This window comes from Cetorhinus maximus, chromosome 6, assembly GCF_964194155.1.
Source record: "Cetorhinus maximus chromosome 6, sCetMax3.hap1.1, whole genome shotgun sequence".
NCBI classification, from domain to species: domain Eukaryota; kingdom Metazoa; phylum Chordata; class Chondrichthyes; order Lamniformes; family Cetorhinidae; genus Cetorhinus; species Cetorhinus maximus.
In genome coordinates this window covers 9,078,292-9,097,126 of record NC_135884.1, presented here as the reverse complement: position 1 = coordinate 9,097,126, position 18,835 = coordinate 9,078,292, and the positions used below count along the sequence as shown (strand labels likewise).

At 41.0% G+C, this 18,835-nt stretch overlaps 1 protein-coding gene across 1 annotated transcript in view; it reads left to right on the top strand.

Moving 5' to 3' along the window:
- Window positions 1–463: 463 nt before the first annotated feature.
- prkar2aa (protein kinase, cAMP-dependent, regulatory, type II, alpha A) overlaps window positions 464–18,835 on the top strand; it is a 270,284-nt gene continuing 251,912 nt past the window's right edge. Inside the window, exon 1 of the mRNA XM_078543146.1 lies at window positions 464–1,217. Coding sequence (XP_078399272.1) covers window positions 977–1,217 — 241 coding nt within the window. The 5' untranslated portion in view covers window positions 464–976. The remainder of the gene's footprint in view (window positions 1,218–18,835) is intronic.

Sequence of the window (18,835 nt, the reverse complement as noted above, 5' to 3'; positions counted from 1 at the left end):
TTAAAACAGTAGCTTTAAACGCCGTTCTTGCAATATTTGGAAAGAGAAAGAATTGCTCAAAAAGGAGCTCCCTTTTTTAACATGTTGCAGGAATTCCCATGCAAGGGATCCCCTTGTTTTTTTATGACTAGCGGTTCCCATGGCAACAGTGGAGGGTAAGCCAGAGGTTGCGTCGATGACGTCAATGGCGGAGCGGCCGCTCTGATTGGCCGGAGAGGGTAAGGGCGAACTGCCAATCAGCGGGTGGTGGGCGGGCGGGAGAGTGCCAGAAGAGTGAGGAGGGAGGGGGGGCGGAGCTCCCCCCGGCGCAACCCAACCTGCTGTCGCTGAGAAAGTCCCGCCTTCTCCCCCAGCTCGCGGCTCGAGTGGCGGCTCGTCCCAACGGTCCTCCGCCTCCCGAGCGGCCATTGGCTCGGCGCCACGCCAATCGCGGAACGCCCGGCCGCTTCCTGCCAGCAAGTTTGATTGCGCGGGGGTTAACAGAAGGGAGCGAGAGAGCGCGCGCGATCCTGAGTGGACGAACGGCAGCGAAAGTGCGGCGCGCGCGAAGAAGGAGGAGGAGGAGGAGAGGGGGGGGTGGGGGGCGGGGAGAAAGAGAAGGAGAAAAAGAAATAATATGACTAAATGTTATATTAAAGATATAAAACGATATTTATTTTGAGATAAACAATTTGAAAAAGTCTATGAATCAATAAAAAAATCCTTCATCCGTTGCGCTCCAGTGAGGTAAATGCAGAAGAATCGGTGACTTAATCGGGAAGGTATCGCGAATTTTTTTTTGTTGTTGGCCGGTTTGATCGGACCGAGGTATCGGCCGGTGGCGGGATTGAGGAGGAGGAGGCGGCGGAGGAGGAGGAGGAGGAGGAAGCCCGGGGGGGGGGGGGGGGGGGGTTGGTGTTTGTCGACTAATCGCTGATCAATCGATAATATCGTTAGGGCGGATCATCTTTTTTCTTTATCTTTGAATCTTGAGAGGATGAATATCGAGATCCCCCCCGGGCTGACCGACCTGCTGCAGGGCTACACGGTGGAGGTGCTCCGGCACCGGCCCTCCGACCTGGTGGAGTTCGCCATCCAGTACTTCACCGAGCTGAAGGAGAAGGAGGAGCAGCAGGCCGGGGGCAGAGGGAGGTTCAGGAACGAGGAAGACCCCATGCAGACCGAGTCCAACGGGGACGACGAGGATTCGGACTCGGATTCGGACTCAGACTTTGAAGGTAAGGGAGAGGAGCCTGTGGGATGATTGGTGGGAAAGGGGGTGGCAGACACACACACACGAATGGTGGTTGGGGGGGGTGGGGGGTGATGATAGGGAGAACACTATGTCCTTTTGGGACACATTGGAAAGATGAGGGGGTTTAGGAGAGAGAGAGAGAGAGAGAGAGAAAGGGCTACTCCAGCAGAGGAGGAGAGCCAATTCACCACCAGGTAAGTGGGAGGAAGGAGGGGGAAGATGGCAAGGGAAGCATGATTGTATGGACCACTTTTGGGGGGGGGGGGAAAAGGTTGACAAGTTGCTCAAAGGGTTAATAAAAGAGGGAAAGATGGGTGGGTAGGGGATGAGGGGAACTTGAAACACTCAGCCTGAAATGGTAGTAGAGGCAGAAGCGCTCACCTCGTTTAAAAAAGTATTTGGATGCTCTCCTTGGAAGAGCCACAGGGCTACGGATCAAGTGCAGAAAGGTAGGATTAGGCTGGGTAGTTTTTTTTTGATTGGCACGTCCGGAATGGGCCGAACGGCCTCTTGCGTTGCAAATTTTCTATGACCCCGTGGAGGATGAAAGGAGGGGTAGAGAAAGGAAGAATAAGAAAGGTGGGAGTTTGGAGTATGTGAAGGCATGGTGTACATTTGGAAGGTGAACAGTAAGGGATAAAATGCAGAGGCTAAATAGAACAAAGAGAAAAATGAAATGACTATGCCTGAATGAAAAAGAACAGAAAGATTTTAGGAGCAAAGAAATAATTAGTCATGTTGCAGTTTGGTAAAGGAGAGATTGAAAACACATTTCTCAGACGTACAGAGGAAGTGAGAATTAGACAAGATTCCCAAACCTCTGGCTCAATGCAAACTAATTTTGGCTTGCCATTTTAATAGTGGGGGAGGCAACTCAGCATTGTCTTGTGCAGGCTGATAAGTGTACTGCATTTCAAGAGCAACGATTTCTACAAGTTGAATGATCTTTCCCAGTGGGAAATTAATGAATACAGCAGCAATTTATTTTTCTTTTTTATAATTAAATTCAACTTGGAACAATGTATCAAAATAAATGTAAAGTCCTGTTAAGGAAGTAAAGCCCAAGTTTTTTTTTGTTTCAAGAGGGTTGGAATCACTACAAGTCAGTTTGTCATGGGGTCATCTTGTGACTGATGAACAGCTTGTTGAGTTGTGTTATTACATGAAATGTTTGGCGTATCATCTTTGTCAGTTTTTGAAGAAGACTGAACCCATTTAAGGCTACATAGTCTCTAATAAATAATTTTGAACTCTTTAATAATGGTAATCCCAGGTGGGATTGAGTTTCCTGTTAACCACTTGTCTGATCAGCATAGTGTATTTGCAAATGTCTACTTTAAAACCCATCCGCTGTACTTCAGTCCCTTCATTTAGTTGGTTCAGAGACCTATTGAGAACTCTGTATCCTTTCTTTCTGCAGCAAAACAATTTAAAACAAAGTTAGAATCTTCAAATACCAGTTTAGTCTGTTTAATATTCCTGAGTCACTGTGGGCACTATTTTAAATAGTTTATAATTTAATTTTTTTCCCACTGTTGTCCAAACCTACCTTAGTTCAAACAGACATAGTTGAACATTTTAAACACCACCCATTACATTTGAGATCCTAGTGGGGCAAATAAACCATTTTTTACGGTACATGAAAATATTACAAATTGGCATTACATCTGATATAATGGTATTCGAGTATCATACAGGATAATTATAGATGTGATTTTTCCCATATTGTACTGTCACTTGTAGGCTAAATTATAACACTGAAATAAATACAAGATAGTCCTTGTCTTTTAGCAACTGTACTTTTGTATTTTTTTTTATTTGATCGTGGGCTAGGCCAGCATTTACTGCCCATCCCCTGGTATCTGCCATCAGAGGGCATTTTTTAATAGTCAACCACATTGCTGTGGGTCTGGAGTCACATGTAGGCCAGACCAAGTAAGGGCGGCAGATTTCTTGTCCTAAAGAGAATTAGTGAATCAGATGGGTTTTTACAACAATCGACAATGGTATCGTGGTCGTCATTGGACTTTTAATTCCAGATTTTTATTGAATTCAAATTCCACTATTTGCCATGGCGGGATTCAAACCCGGGTCCCCAGAGCACTACCCTGGGGGTCTGGATTACTAGTCCAGCGACACTACCACGATGCCATCACCTCCCCCATTGCCTATTATGGATCATTTGTGCCAAGATCAATGCAGATAGATGGATATACATTATAATTTGTAAACTATTTTCAGAACTTAAGGTAGTGTTAACTTGCAGGTTGCAATAGTGTTGAGAATTTTAACATAGAAGAACAATTATTGCTAGCTAAGCAATTGGTGGTTGCCAGACTACTATTGCTTGTCACTTTTGAGCAGTTAATTGTGCAAACAAGTTTTTTGCAGAAAACAAATTAATATCATGCCCTCAATATATTGAAATGGCAAACCTTACCTATAATTAAGTTACCAAATACTAGCACAAGCAGATTAATTTTAGTGAGTTATATTGTATGGTGTGTGATTGAAAAGAAAATTGGTTCAGTTAACTGGCTGTTGTTTTATTTATTTAGTTGCTCATATGTTTGTTGTGAAATTTGAGGCTGGCTATTAATTTGAGAATAATTTTGTAGTTAAAAGGAATGATGGATGACAATGTTTGACTTCAAGTTGCTGCTTTTAATTTGTCATTTTTTGCTACTTGTCAAGTTGAGGTATTGTGAGGATAAGAACGTTCTCCATTTTGAGTACCAAGTCTCAAGCACTTTATGATCTAGCGAATGAATAAGCTGCTCAGTAAGGTTTTCCTGACCCTACACTAGCCGAGCTCTGGCCTAAGAAGAACTGAGCTGTGGTATGAATATAGCATTCACTAATTCAAATATCATCCATTCTTTTGGTCCTTATGAGTGGTGTTGCCTAAGGAGTTTAAGACTCTGTTCTGTTCTAAAGTCCAAACAAGCCACAGAACTGAACTGCTCACATTCATTTGGTCCATGTGATGTCCTGGACTGGTTTTGATCATCTTAGGGGGTTGGAGAAGGATTTTTCAGAGTATTTTTTTCCCCTCCTCTGGCCATCATGGTGTGAGGCAGGGTTGATGGACCAGTTGATTTTTTCCTGCCTGCCATTTTCAATTGTTCATATTTCACCCGTACAGGGTACTTTCCTCCCACCTAGGTTGGATTCAAAGCCAGCTTCCAGAGGTGAAGGGGTGATGAATGCCTTGTATTATCCTCCAAACCAATGCTCGTTTCTCACTTTTTACCTCGACTGTTAGTGCTATAATCCCCAAAATCAGCATTTTCAAATATTAGCAGAACTTGGAAGGATTTTTTCAATAAGCCTTTGAAGGCTTATTGATGTTTTCCATTTCTCTTCCCCATCACCAATGTACAACAGTACTGTGCACAATTGTAAATAGTATGTTTGAAGCAAATTTTTCTGTTAGTTTTCTGTAATTGATTGATTTGTAAGTCTCTGGCACTTTCTTTGCGGTAGCTGTTGTCAGCCATTGCAGTTGGCTGTTAAGTTTTAAATCTTTCAGCTCTGAGTCGCTTGGTAGTACAGAACTTGGGTATTTGAAAAGAGTCATGCTGTCTCTTGGCTCTGCAAGTCTACTTTAATTTTGCTAACATTTTGGTTTGATGGGCAAACTTCAGGATGGGAGCTAATCTTTTTAGAGTTGGTCTGCTCCACGTTTCAGTACAGAGATCCAAAGTGCAAGTACAAAAGGATGATTCCCTGTGCTTACTGGCACCCAATGACCCTATCAAAAGACCATTTTCATGGATCTACAGTGCTATCTGTTTGCTCAGTTTTAGTGTTTACACCACAGAGTACTGAAAGCTGCAATGCTATAGTGTAAAAGCACTTTAATATAGATTTGAAGTACTTGGTAGAAGGGTTTGAGGTAATTTTTGGTAATTTTTATCCCCAGAGGATGATGGGCAATTCACTTCCTGAAAATATGATAGAGGCAGAAACCCCCATCACACTTGGAAAAACGTACTTGTGTCTGCACTTGAAGTGCTGTAACCTACAGGACTGTGGATCAAGAGTTGGAAGATGGGATTAGTCTGTATACCTTTTTCGACTGGCATGAACATGATGGGCCCAGTTGTCTCCATTTGTGCCATATGTTTTCATATGTTTATATATTTTTTTTCATGGACACATGGGTATCCTTGATGTGTTAAGTGCTCTGCTTAACAGCTTGTGATAAAGTAGACTTGGGAATGGCTTGACCTTTTCAGATAAGCTTTTAATCCTTTTTGACCTGTTTTATAATATTGTTATTAACTTCCATTTTACCTCCTAAGCACAATCTTATTTCATTTTCTTCAGTTCTGTTTACAAAAGCTTGTTTAAATGTTGATTGATTAATATACTAGTGCCCGAGATAATTGTTACTGGGATTTCAGCAAAGTATAATGGTGAGCATGCAACATTTATGTATTATGCCCAATTAAACTGTGACAAATACCCAGAAGTACAATTTCCAAATTTTGTCCTAATCTTGGGGTCTTCTCTGCAGAGTTCAATTTGAGCTGTATGGCAGAGTCTATTAGTGTCCAACAATGGCACAATTCAAACAGACATAAGATGAATATTTAAGATGCCAACCATCGCGCTTAATTAAGATCCTGGTGGGGGAAAATAAATCTTTTTGTTTACATGAAAATATTACAAACTCAGCATTACAGCTCACTGATATAACAATATTGGAGCATCGCACAGGATAATTACAGGCATGTGATTTTTTTTCCCCCTATAGTGCACTGTCACTAGCAGGCAAAATGATAACAGAAATATGTGCAAGATATTCCTCGTGTCTTTTAGCAACTAGCTTTGTATTGTTTGAAAATAAATTACTGTTACCTTACACAAAAACATCTATTGTGTTGCATTGATGGTGTTGATTGTTCTGTTGTTAATGATCAGTTGCTTCATTTGCTCCAATTAAAAGGGAAAAACTAAACATATAAAAATAAATGGCATGGATCGCAGATATGCAGGGAGTTTAATGTTTTTGAACTGACACAGGTGCAATTGTAAAGTACCACAATAAAGGTAGAAATATTCAGATGATCGCAAATATTCTGTTTCCTGAAGCTAACGTTCCTCTAGTTTGTATTTACACAATACTTACTTGTGGATCTTCTGAAGCTGTGAAATGGTGCAGGATGATGGGTGTCTTTTGTTTGTGGCAAGAGCGATTTGAAACATAAATTAACATTTGGAAAAGGAATTTTTTTTTTGGGTTCAATCTGTTCCTAACTTCAGCTTGGAGGGTGGGGCATTCTAGGCAATGATTGTGACAGCCTGATGGGATGTGTGCTACTGTGTGGTGGGATGGCATTACTAACTTGTCCTTATTTTGAGGCGCACTTTCCTGCTTCCACAAAGTGGTTGATCTGTTTATTCTCCCTGTGGTGTTGTAGAAATATTAAGAAAGCAGTTTGAATGCAGAAGTCAATTTCTGAGTAAATTGACAGACAAAATATTGGTTTTGACTGATCAAAATGACTGGTCACTGAATAAGTATAGTTGTGTTACTTGAATGTAAAGTACTGTAAATACACAGCATTGTAACAAAAGTGGTACAAAAAGACTGAAGTATGTAATATGTTTTCTGAGAGATGCCCAGAAATTGCTTTTTGAATATTTTAAGTTTAACCCTGTTGTTGGGTTTGTGTCATTTAGTTTTTCTTCAAAAGCACCACTCAGCTAGAAGCATTTATAGCATAAAAACCAAAAACTACTGCGGATGCTGGAAATCCAAAACAAAAACAGAATTACCTGGAAAAACTCAGCAGGTCTGGCAGCATCAGCGGAGAATAAAAGAGTTGACGTTTCGAGTCCTCATGACCCTTCAGCAGAACTGAGTAAAGTTAGGAGAGGGGTGAAATATAAGCTGGTTTAAGTTGGGGGTGGTGGGGGGTGGTAGTAGGGACAAGCAAGCAGTGATAGGAGCAGATAATCAAAAGATGTCACAGACAAAGGAACAAAGACGTGTGAAAGGTGGTGATATTATCTAAGAGAATGTGCTAATTAAGAATGGATGGCAGGACACTCAAGGTACAGCTCTAGTGGGGGTGGGGTGGAAAGACTGACTGGGCATTACAGTTATAGATTTAAAAATAATGGAAATAGGTGGGAAAAGAAAAATCTACATAAATTATTGGAAAAAACAAAAGGGAGGGGGAAGAAACGGAAAGGGGGTGGGGATGGCGGAGGGAGTTCAAGATCTAAAGTTGTTGAATTCAATATTCAGCCCGGAAGGCTGTAAAGTGCCTAGTCGGAAGATGAGGTGCTGTTCCTCCAGTTTACGTTGGGCTTCACTGGAACAATGCAGCAAGCCAAGGACAGACATGTGGGCAAGAGAGCAGGGTGGAGTGTTAAAATGGCAAGCAACAGGGAGGTTTGGGTCTTTCTTGCGGACAGACCGCAGGTGTTCTGCAAAGCGGTCGCCCAGTTTATGTTTGGTCTCCAATGTAGAGGACACCGCATTGGGAGCATCAAATGCAGTAGACTAAGTTAGGGGAAATGCAAGTGAAATGCTGCTTCACTTGAAAGGAATGTTTGGGCCCTTGGATGGTGAGGAGAGAGGAAGTGAAGGGGCAGGTGTTGCATCTTCTGCGTGCCCCACCCCCCACCTTAAACCAGCTTATATTTCACCCCTCTCCTAACTTTACTCAGTTCTGCTGAAGGGTCATGAGGACTCGAAACGTCAACTCTTTTCTTCTCCGCCGATGCTGCCAGACCTGCTGAGTTTTTCCAGGTAATTCAGCATTTATAGTATCTTTGGTGGTCTCTTATTTGTTATCGACATGCATTCTTCAATAACATCACCTTTAATCACAGGATCAACTTCTACAGATTTTCTGATGGCCAACACAGACACTCTTTCACCACAATTGACCCTAAGGCCACTACTTTAATAACAGACTGCCTGATTGAGCTCTGTTGCTTGTTGAGTTCAGATTTTCTAATTTCAACATTGGGGATGAAGTTAACATTTTGGGGCTCTCCTTGCTGGCAACTATGTGACACGAGGTTTAATTACATCAGCTTTCCTCAACACTTGCTCAGTCTGAACCTGGCGGTGTGAACGGAGGCCTACTCAATCTTAAAATGAACCTTAAACCACACATTTAATCCATTGCCAAGACTGATTTTGTTTCACCTCTGGGCCATTGCTCATTTCTACCCCTTCCTGCAACAATGCTTAAATCATATGCCATGCTTTCTTTCACCTTGTGATTGATTTGCCAAATAATATTTTCACCAACGTCCTTGCCGCCTCCATTTATAAAACTACTCTTAAACCCTGAGGCCATCACTCAATCCCATGCACCAAACATCCTGAATCTTATGAAACTCCACTAGCCCCAGCAAATCTAACTTAAGACCCCATCTTCAAAACTCTTCACACCTTTTTGCTAGCTAATCTAGGAATTTTTCTCCAGCCCCATGCCCGTATCTGTTCCTCTGCCCTTCTACTTTATCATTGAAGACAGATCATTCAGCATTTTCACTTTGGAATTCTCTCCCATGGTTACTTTGTCTTGCCACTTCTTTTCCCTAACTTAAAAATTCTGCAAAAAACTTGTCTCTTTGTACTGTGCATTTGGTCTAATTTTTCCTCCTCTTAGCCCCCTTGTCCCCTCCCTCCCTCATCTTGGTGCCCAGCTCTTCTTGGAGCTTGTCCCAAGACATTTGTTGACTTAGGGACATCATATAAATGTAAGATGTTGCTTGTATCCAATCTGACTTTACAAACGTAATGTCACATGAATTGCGTGCAGCTTAAGCTATTTTAGTATATTTGGTTCAGTGCCGGGCTCTTCATTTTTATGTCATTTTGGCAGTGCAAGATTATTCTTCTTATACTTTGCTGTGAATTGTATGATTGTATCCTGTAGTTTTGTCAAAGCTGGACAATTACTTCAATGAAACTTCTAAATTGCTTTTATAAAGCTGTCAGTGTTTTTCTTTGTCTATTGGTACAGAAAAATTGCACCAATAGATTTTAAGTGAAAATCCATTGGTATGGAAGAAAGTGGATTTAAAACCTTTATTTTATCTCCATGTCCAGATGTCTATTACTGCTCACACTGAACTTGAGTGGTTTATGCTGTCATCTGAAACTCTTGATTAAATTGCTCCCTTGTCAATACTTACACAGAAAAATGTGGTTATCTCCACCTATATATATATATATATATATATAAAACAAAAGACATATATCAAACATGGGGCAACGGTTGTCTTTATAAACAGTAGTATTTAATGAGACCCTGGCTCTGGGAGAATTATGCCTGCAATCCAAAAAGTCCATCATGGCCTATATTGTTATTTGTTACTATGACCTTGCCGAATAATTTAAATTATTACAGCAAATTGAATTACAAATGCAATTCAGCAATTATTAGCAACTTTCTGTTCTTGCTGTTAGGTCTTGCACTTTCCCTGTAGTCTGTCATTGGTTTAGATCCTCTCCGGTTCTGTGACTCTGCCTTCTCTTGCACTGTTTGCCTCTGTTCTTCATTGCTTGCCAGGTGCATATTATCTATGTACACGCTTCCTTTCCAACTTTCTGTTGTCACTATTTTTGGTTGCTGCTTAATATAAATATTGGAAATGTTTTTGTAAACATTATAGAATGGAAAGCCCAAATGTAAATTTTTGCTTGTAACAATGTAGTTGCATGTTCTGGTCACTATGTGGTGCATTGGAGCAAACTTTTGAAGATTGCACCAGAACCTTAACATCATAACGCAGAAGGAGATCACTTGATCCATCATGTCTGTGTTGGCTCTTTGAAATTGCTATCCAATGGATTCCACTCACCCACCACCTTTTCCCTGTAACCCTGCTAAATTTTTCCTTTTAAAAAAAATTTTTTCATTGGATGTGTATGTCACTGGCAAGGCCATCATTCGTTGCCTATCCTTAATTGCTCTTAACAAGGCAGTGGTGAGCCGCCACCTTGAATTGCTGCAGTCCATCTGGTGTAGGTACATCTACAGTGTTCAGAAGGGAGTGAAGGAACAGCAATATATTTCCAAGTCAGGATGGTATGTTACTTGGAGGGAATCTTGCAGATGGTGGTGTTCCCATGCATCTGCTGCCCTTGTCCTTCCGAATGATAGAGGTCATGGGTTTGGAAGGTGCTGTTGAAGGAGTCTTAGTTAGTTGCTGCAGTGGTACGCACTGCTGCTAGTGTGCGTCGGTGGTGGAGGGAATGAATGTTGAAGATGGTGGATGGGGTGCCAATCAAGTGGACTGCTTTGTTCTGGCTGGTGTTGAGCTTCCTGAGTGTTGTTGGAACCAGACTCATCCAGAAAAATGGAGATTTTTCCATCACACCCTGACTTGTGACTTATAGATGTTGCGCAGACTTTGGGGAGTTAGCAGGTGAGCTACTGTCTTCAGAATCTCCAATTTCTGACCTGCTCTTGCAGCTACAGCATTTATATGACTGGTTCAGCTTAGTTTCTGGTCAATGGTAATGCTCCAGTGTTGATAGTGAGCATCTGTGATGGTAATGCTATTGAATGTCAAGTGGAGATGGTTAGATTCTCTCTTGTTTGAGATGGTCATTGCCTGGCACTTGTGTGGCACAAATGTTACTTTTTCCAAGTATATATTCAATTCCTTCTCAAAATTACAAACAAATCTGCATCTGCCACCCTCTCAGGCAATGCATATTCATTACAACTTGCAGTTTAAAACAAATTCTTGTCATCTCCGGCCTTGATGTTTTGCCAATTATTGTAAAGTGATGCTCTCTGGTTATCTATCCTCCTGCTACATGAAATAATTTCTCCCCGTCTAGTTTGCAAAAACCCCATGATTTTGAACATCTCCATTAAATCTCCCCATTACTTTGTCTGATCCAAGGAGATCACTCCAGGCTCTCTAGTCTCTTGATATAAGTACCTCATTCCTGTTATTCTGGTAATCTCCCATAAACCCTTTCCATCTTGTTTGCTTAAAAAGGATTTGAATTCATTAACTGCTTCACTGTGAACAGTTTACAATTTATAAATTAATCACTTTGTTTCTTGATTTATAGATGTGTGCCATGTATTTAACATGCATTTATACCTTACAGGAATTCATGTTTTATAAAATAACAAAAACCAAAGGACACATCGGTACTAAGAAATGTTGAAATATGTAGATGGAGCTGTTTATTTGAATGTAATTCAATGTAATAAACGGCAAACCACAACTTCATTGGAATGGGTGTGCGGTGAGGAAATAAATGGCCATCTTTACATGTTGCTCTTTGGATTGTTGTCCATCTAGGTATTAGTAAAAGTCTTCCTGTCCACAAATCTTTCTAGTGGCTGTCTTTTTGTCGAGCAATATTATGTCAATCAACCATCATGTGGTATAAAGGTAGTAGGATTAACTGTGGTCAGTTCAGTTGAATTGTGGCTAGAGGGTGGAGTGTAATTGAACCAGTTTGCACAGATGCAATTCAGTTCCCATTTTAAACACCTACATTTCATTGTTGTTTTATATAATACTTTGATTTTGTACTATTCACAGTTAAGTAGCAAACTTATGGCAACTTGTGAGAAAAGATATAGTATTGGATGAAGCGGATTTTTTTTAGCTGACATCCAAAAACTACAACTGCACTTTCACCGTCAAGAGGGTAGTTGTCACATCACAAATCTGCATAGGCAGATTATCATTCCAAATATATACATAGGAATTTATAATGGGAAACATTGACAAAAGAACGATTTTTGTAAATAGGATGTGCACATAGATATAAGACTTCTCATAGACTTGCAATGTAAAATACTATGCAAGTATATGCAGGGGAATTCCTATGTGGACTATTTATTACATGTCACCATGTAGTTGCAAGCTGTAAGCACTAGTGGTGTTGTGGTGTGTATTGCCCAGGTTTGTACTTCTGTCATTTTATTTAAAGCCATGTTTAATTTAGATTTTTTTTCCCTAGCTCCTTCACCTGCTGTCCTGATCTTGAGACCACAATTTCACTTTCTCTGTCCCTTGTTTCTTCCTGCTCCCCTTGGGCTGTAATTTAATTTTTCCTTCTGTGGCTTCCTAACCTAAAATTTTAATTTTGCTTCTCCCTACTTTGTTTCTGCTGCTCATGTGAAAATTTACTGCTCACCACTTCTTTCGTCCTTTTTCCAATCTACTCTTAAATTCATTGCTCCTTTTATTCTTTGCTGCCAGTGTGTTAATTTTAGACAGAGCACTCTCAGTCCCTGTTTGCGCACTCTGGTGCCTGTCATTTTTTGTTCTGTAGTTTTTATAATACATTTTCTATTTATGATCATATTTTAAAACTGTATTTCACCCTTTTTAATGTTGGTACATTTATTGCTTGGTTACATAGGGGTTGATAAATGTTCTGTGAGACACTTATAATAGCACATCCTGCATTGCACAGTGTATTACTCCAATTGTTACACAGTAGTGATGGAATGTGAGAAATGTCACAGATATAAATCATGTGACTACTACCAGTCTGCATTTGTCATTGCTTTCCTGAGTCATGATTTTTGAGTAATGCTTGTCAACATTTATAATGAAAAACCATATGTCATCAACACATTGTGCCAGCCTATGGAATGGAACAGCATGCCGTCATTTCATTGGCACTGTTGATGAACCAACTGATTCACTCAAATCGTTTTTAGGGGGGGAAAAAATCTCCTATTTTTCTCTCAATTTCAAATGTCCAAAATAATGTAAATAAATTTAAAAACAGCATATTTTGCAATAATGTTATTAAGTTTAATTTTTTGGTCTTTTTAAATAGTATTTTTAAAGTTTTTACTTCGAGACATCAGCTTTTCTCAAAAACGTGGACTTTGACTAAAAACAAATATGCCCAGTCAATGAATAGCTGAATTGAACTTCCAAACTCATCTATGCATTCTAAGTATGTGCACTTTGCAAAAGTTCCTAGTATGCAATTGTCTCAGTGTGAATTGATGTACAAAGCTGTACACTATTATTAACGTGAAGCTTTGAAAGCTTCTTCACTTTTTCCAAAGATCTGTGAAATATACTGGAGATTTAATTCTCCAAGTTTAATTTCAGCCAAGTCTCAAGTATTTAAATTTGTTAACAACAATTGTAGCACCTCCATTTGGAGAAGTGACTTCTTTGCTGACTGTAAAGAACCACAATTGATTGTTAAAATTATTTATTGAGATTGTTTTATTTTTAGCTAAATGATGAATGTTTGATTTTCAAATTGATTTAGACCCAGCTTGGAGATATCTAAATTGTTAAATAATCCTAATTGGCTGTTGTCCGTATCAATCATGGCAAGCTACATTCCACTGCATTTTGATTGAATTTTCTCTCTTTTGAAATATTGAGCTTGAGGGGTTTCTCAATATTAGATATGTTGACTTTTAAATCTAGTGTTTTGCCTTGTATGCAATTGATATACTTAGTTAAAGGTGAAAAGCTTTTTTTTCTGAAAAAGAAGAAACCCAACTGACCTGCAGCTTCTTGTGTTGTTCCATGGACATGGGAAGTTTTTTTTTGCTCTTTCATGGAATGTGAGCAAGGCCAGCATTTGTTGTCCATCCTCAATTGCACCTTAAGAAAGTGGTGGTGAGCTGCCATCTTGAAGCACTGCAGTCTCTCTGGTGTGGGTACACCCAAGGTGCCGTTAGGAAGAGAGTTCCTGGATTTTGACCCAGCGACTGAAGGAATGGTGATATAGTTCCAAGTCAGGATGGGGTGTGGCTTGGAGGGGAACTTGCAGGTGGTGGTGGTCACATCCATCTGCTATCCTTGCCCTTGGTCACAGGTTTGGATGGTGCTGTTGAAGGAGGCTTTGGTGAGTTGCTGCACTGCATCTGGTATGTGGTATGTACTGCTGCCACTGTGTGCCAGTGGTGGAGGGAATGAATGTTTAAGTTGGTAGATGGGGTGCTAATCAAGCGTACTGCTTTGTCCTGGATAGGGTCGAGTTTCTGGTGTGTTGTTGGAGCTGCACTCATCCAGGCAAGTGGAGACTATTCCATCATGCTCCTGACTTTGCCTTGTAGATGTTGGATAGATTTTGAGGAGTCAGGAGGTGAGATACTCGAGATTCCCAGCCTCTGACTTGCTTTTGTAGCTACAGTATTTAAACCGCTGGTCCAGTTCAGTTTCTGGCCAATGATAACCCCCAGGATGTTGATGGTGTGGGTTTCAGTAATGGTACTGCCGTTGAATGTCAAAAGGAGATGGTTGAATTTTTCGTTGTTGGAGATGGCCATTGCCTGGGTTTGCAACATACCAACCGAAGCCTGAATGTTGTCCAGGTCTTGCTACATATGGGTACAGACTGCTTCGGTATCTGAGGAATCTCTAACGGGACTGAACACTGTGCAATGATCAATGAACATCACCACTTCTAACCTTATGGCGGAGGGAAGGCAATTTATGAAGCTGAAGATGGTTGGGCCTCGGACACTCCCTTGAGAAACTCATGCAGTGGTGTCTTGGGGCTGAGATGATTGACCTCTGAAAACCGCAACCATCTTCCTTTGTGCTGGGTGTGATTCAACCATTGGAGAATTTTCTCTGATTCCCATAGACTCTAGCTTTGCTAGGGCACCTTGATCACTTGAATACTGCTTTGATGTCAAGGGCAGTCCCTCACTTGTTGAGTTCAGCTCTCTTGTCTATATTTGGACCAAGGTTGTAATGAGGTCAGGAACTGGGTGGCTCTGGTAGAACCCAAACTAAGCATTAGGCTGGCAAAGGAGCCTGTTGTTTGGCAATACTGAGGTCAGTTTTAGTGTTTAGCAGATGTTTGATAGTTGTGCAGCAATTTCTCAGCTGCTGCGCCTTAGAAAATGTTTAAGTCGGTGTTTGTTTTAATTTGGTTTATATTATTCAACCTATTGGTCATTAGTTTCTCATGAAGGTGTCAGAAGCCAGGATAAATGTGAAATGGGTGATTGCATTATCTTAGCTAATCCTTCTTTCCCTTCTTCATGACTTTCAGCTGATATTAAATGGTTCCATGGTTTTTATGTACATTACCCTGATCTGAAGTTGGGCACTGTATGATTAAAATCTTGAACTTGTGGTGTCTTTGACTGTCAGTTTAATTTGAAATAGTATCCCAGTTACGTCACATCAACAATTTCCAGTTCCCTGGCCCCAACCGCTTCCTCTTCATCATGGATGCCCAATCCCTCTACACCTCCATCCCCCACCAGGATGGTCTGAGGGCCCTTAGCTTCTTCCTCGAACAGAGGCCCGAACAATCCCCAGCCACCACTACTCTCCTCCGTCTGGCTGAACTTGTTCTCACACTGAACAATTTCTCCTTTAACTCCTCTCACTTCCTCCAAATAAAAGATGTGGCTATGGGTATCCGCATGGGCCCCAGCTATGCCTGTCTCTTTATGGGGTATGTGGAACATTCCTTGTTCCAGTCCTACTCCGGCCCCCTCCCACAACTCTTTCTCCGGTACATCGATGATTACTTCGGTGCTGCTTCATGCTCTCATCAGGACCTGGAAAAATTTATTAATTTTGCTTCCAATCTCCAACCCTCCATCATTTTCACATGGTCCGTCTCTGACACTTCTCTTCCCTTCCTTGACCTCTCTGTCTCAATTTCTGGTGATAGACTGTCCACCAATATCCATTACAAGCCTACTGACTCCCACAGCTACCTCGACTACAGCTCCTCACACCCCGCTTCCTGTAAGGACTCCATCCCATTCTCTCAGTTCCTTCGCCTCCGTCGCATCTGTTCTGATGACGCTACCTTCAAAAACAGTTCCTCTGACATGTCCTCCTTCTTCCTTAACCGAGGTTTTCCACCCACGGTCGTTGACAGGGCCCTCAACTGTGTCCGGCCCATCTCCCGCGCATCCACCCTCTCGCCTTCTCCTCCCTCCCAGAAACATGATAGGGTCCCCCTTGTCCTCACTTATCACCCCACCAGCCTCCGCATTCAAAGGATCATCCTCCGCCATTTCCGCCAACTCCAGCATGATGCCACCACCAAACACATCTTCCCTTCACCCCCCTTGACGGCATTCCGTAGGGATCGTTCCCTCCGGGACACCCTGGTCCACTCCTCCATCACCCCCTACTCCTCAACCCCCACCTATGGCACCTCCCCATGCCCACGCAGAAGATGCAACACCTGCCCCTTCACTTCCTCTCTCCTCACCGTCCAAGGGCCCTAACACTCCTTTCAAGTGAAGCAGCATTTCACTTGCATTTCCCCCAACTTAGTCTACTGCATGCGTTGCTCCCAATGCGGTTTGCTCTACATTGGAGAGACCAAACGCAGACTGGGCGACCGCTTTGTAGAACACCTTCGGTCTGTCCGCAAGAATGACCCAGACCTCCCTGTCGCTTGCCATTTTAACACTCCACCCTGCTCTCTTGCCCACATGTCTATCCTTGGCTTGCTGCATTGTTCCAGTGAAGCTCAACGCAAACTGGAGGAACAGCACCTCATCTTCCGACTAGGCACTTTACAGCCTTCCGGACTGAATATTGAGTTCAACAACTTTAGATCTTGAATTCCCTCCTCCATCCCCACCCCCTTTCTGTTTCTTCCCCCTCCCTTTTGTTTTTTCCAATAATTTATATAGATTTTTCTTTTCCCACCTACTTCCATTATTTTTAAATCTATACCTTTTATGCCCTTTTAGTCTTACTTCACCCCACCCCCACTAGTGAATTTAGAGTCTTTATTGCATTATCAACAACAAATTGCACTTACATCATACCCCTCATGTAATAAAACAACCCAAGGCATATCACAGGAGCTTAATTGAACATAGAGACAAAGAAGACGACATTAGGATTGGTGACCAAGGAAGTGCTTGTTTGAAGAGGTAGATTTCGACTGGCGTTTTCAGGGAGGAGAGGTGGAAAGGCGAACAGGAGAAAATTCCAGATCTTGGGGCCTAGACGACTGAAGCCATGGCTGCCAGTGGTAGGGTAATGCACAAAAAGCTAAAATTCTCAGAGGAAGCTAGAGGAGGTTATGGGAGTAGGCTGTAGTGGCATTATAACGTGAGAATGAGAATTTTTACCTTGAGGTGTTGGTGAAGTTGTTGAGCAGTATTAAGTTATTTTGGTCAAAGTGGCACCCTTAAAATGGATTTATAACTAAATTTGTTTGGTTTCTGAGATAAGGGTTGAATGGTGAATTTTGAATAGAAAAAGATTAGGGTATTGTCAAAGGTATCCATGTTTGTAAATGACTTTTTCCAAACATTATTGAGCTCTGACCTACAATGCTGCAGGCAGGACTATAAAATATGTTGTTTCTACAAGGTTAATTGAATACTAGAGACTGAACATGATTTTCTGTCCACATTCTTAAGGGCAATATTTGCTGGTTTAGTCATAATAACATGGAATGGAAAAACCAACGTGATGTGGAAGAAAGCACAGAACAATAACACAGGAACATAGGAATTGGAGTTGGTTATTTAGACCTCGAGTCTGTTCCACCATTCAGTGAGTCACGGATGACCTGTGACCTATCTCTATATATCTGCCTTTGCCCCAATAACAAATATCTATCAATCTCTGATTTAACATTTACACTTGAACTAGCATCAATTGCTATTTGCAAAAGAGAATTCCAAACTTAATTTTGAATGTAGAAGTGATCACTAATTTCACACCTGGAAGGGCTGGCTCTAATTTTTAGACCATGTCCCTCTAGTCCTAAACTCCCCATCCAGTGGAAGTAGTTTCTTTCTCTCCACTGTGTTCACCTTAACATCTGACCATTTTGATCAAATCATCCCTTAATGTTCTAAATTGCAGGGAATAGTCTGAGTGAAAACAGATAATAATGCTGGAAAAGCTCAGCAGGCCTGAGCTCTGAAGAAGAGTCATATGGACATGAAATGTTATCTCTGTTTCTCACTCCACAGATGCTGCCAGACCTGCTGAGTTTTTCCAGCATTTGTTGTCTTTATTTCAGATTTCCAGCATCCACAGTAATTTGCTTTTATTATAATACTCTGATTGAGTTCAGTAAGAAGTTCAAGTTCATTTAGAAAAAAAATGCAAAGACTTGTGCTATTTAATCATTTGTATATAATGATTGTGAAGCTTGATTTTAATATCCTAGTATAATTTACTAATTGTTTATGAATATGTAGTGACAGAATTTTATGGCAGCAGATTCACAATGATTATTCAAACTTGCACTGTTTTATATTGTAGCATTTTTGCAGTTTGCTGCTTTAAAGAAAAAATATGCGATTGGTGTCTAATGATAGCTAAAGGAGGTATGTACTATTGAGACATTAGAACAACAATAAACTTTTGAACTGTTGCTGATCCTATACTTTGCAATATTGCATAAAGAATTCCAAATTGTCAATCCAAATGTTTATTCATCAGAAATTGCCTACGAGTTCTAGGATAATCATAAGCAAAGGACTGGTTGAATTGAATGCTATTTGTTTTATTTGCATAGAAAGCACTTGAATGTTTAATTTCTCAACTTGAGGCAGTCATTTCCAATTAGGTTATTGAAATAGTATTTCTACCATTACAATAAAAGCACACTACGTAATTCCACTGTCTGCCAGTGAGTATATAATTTTA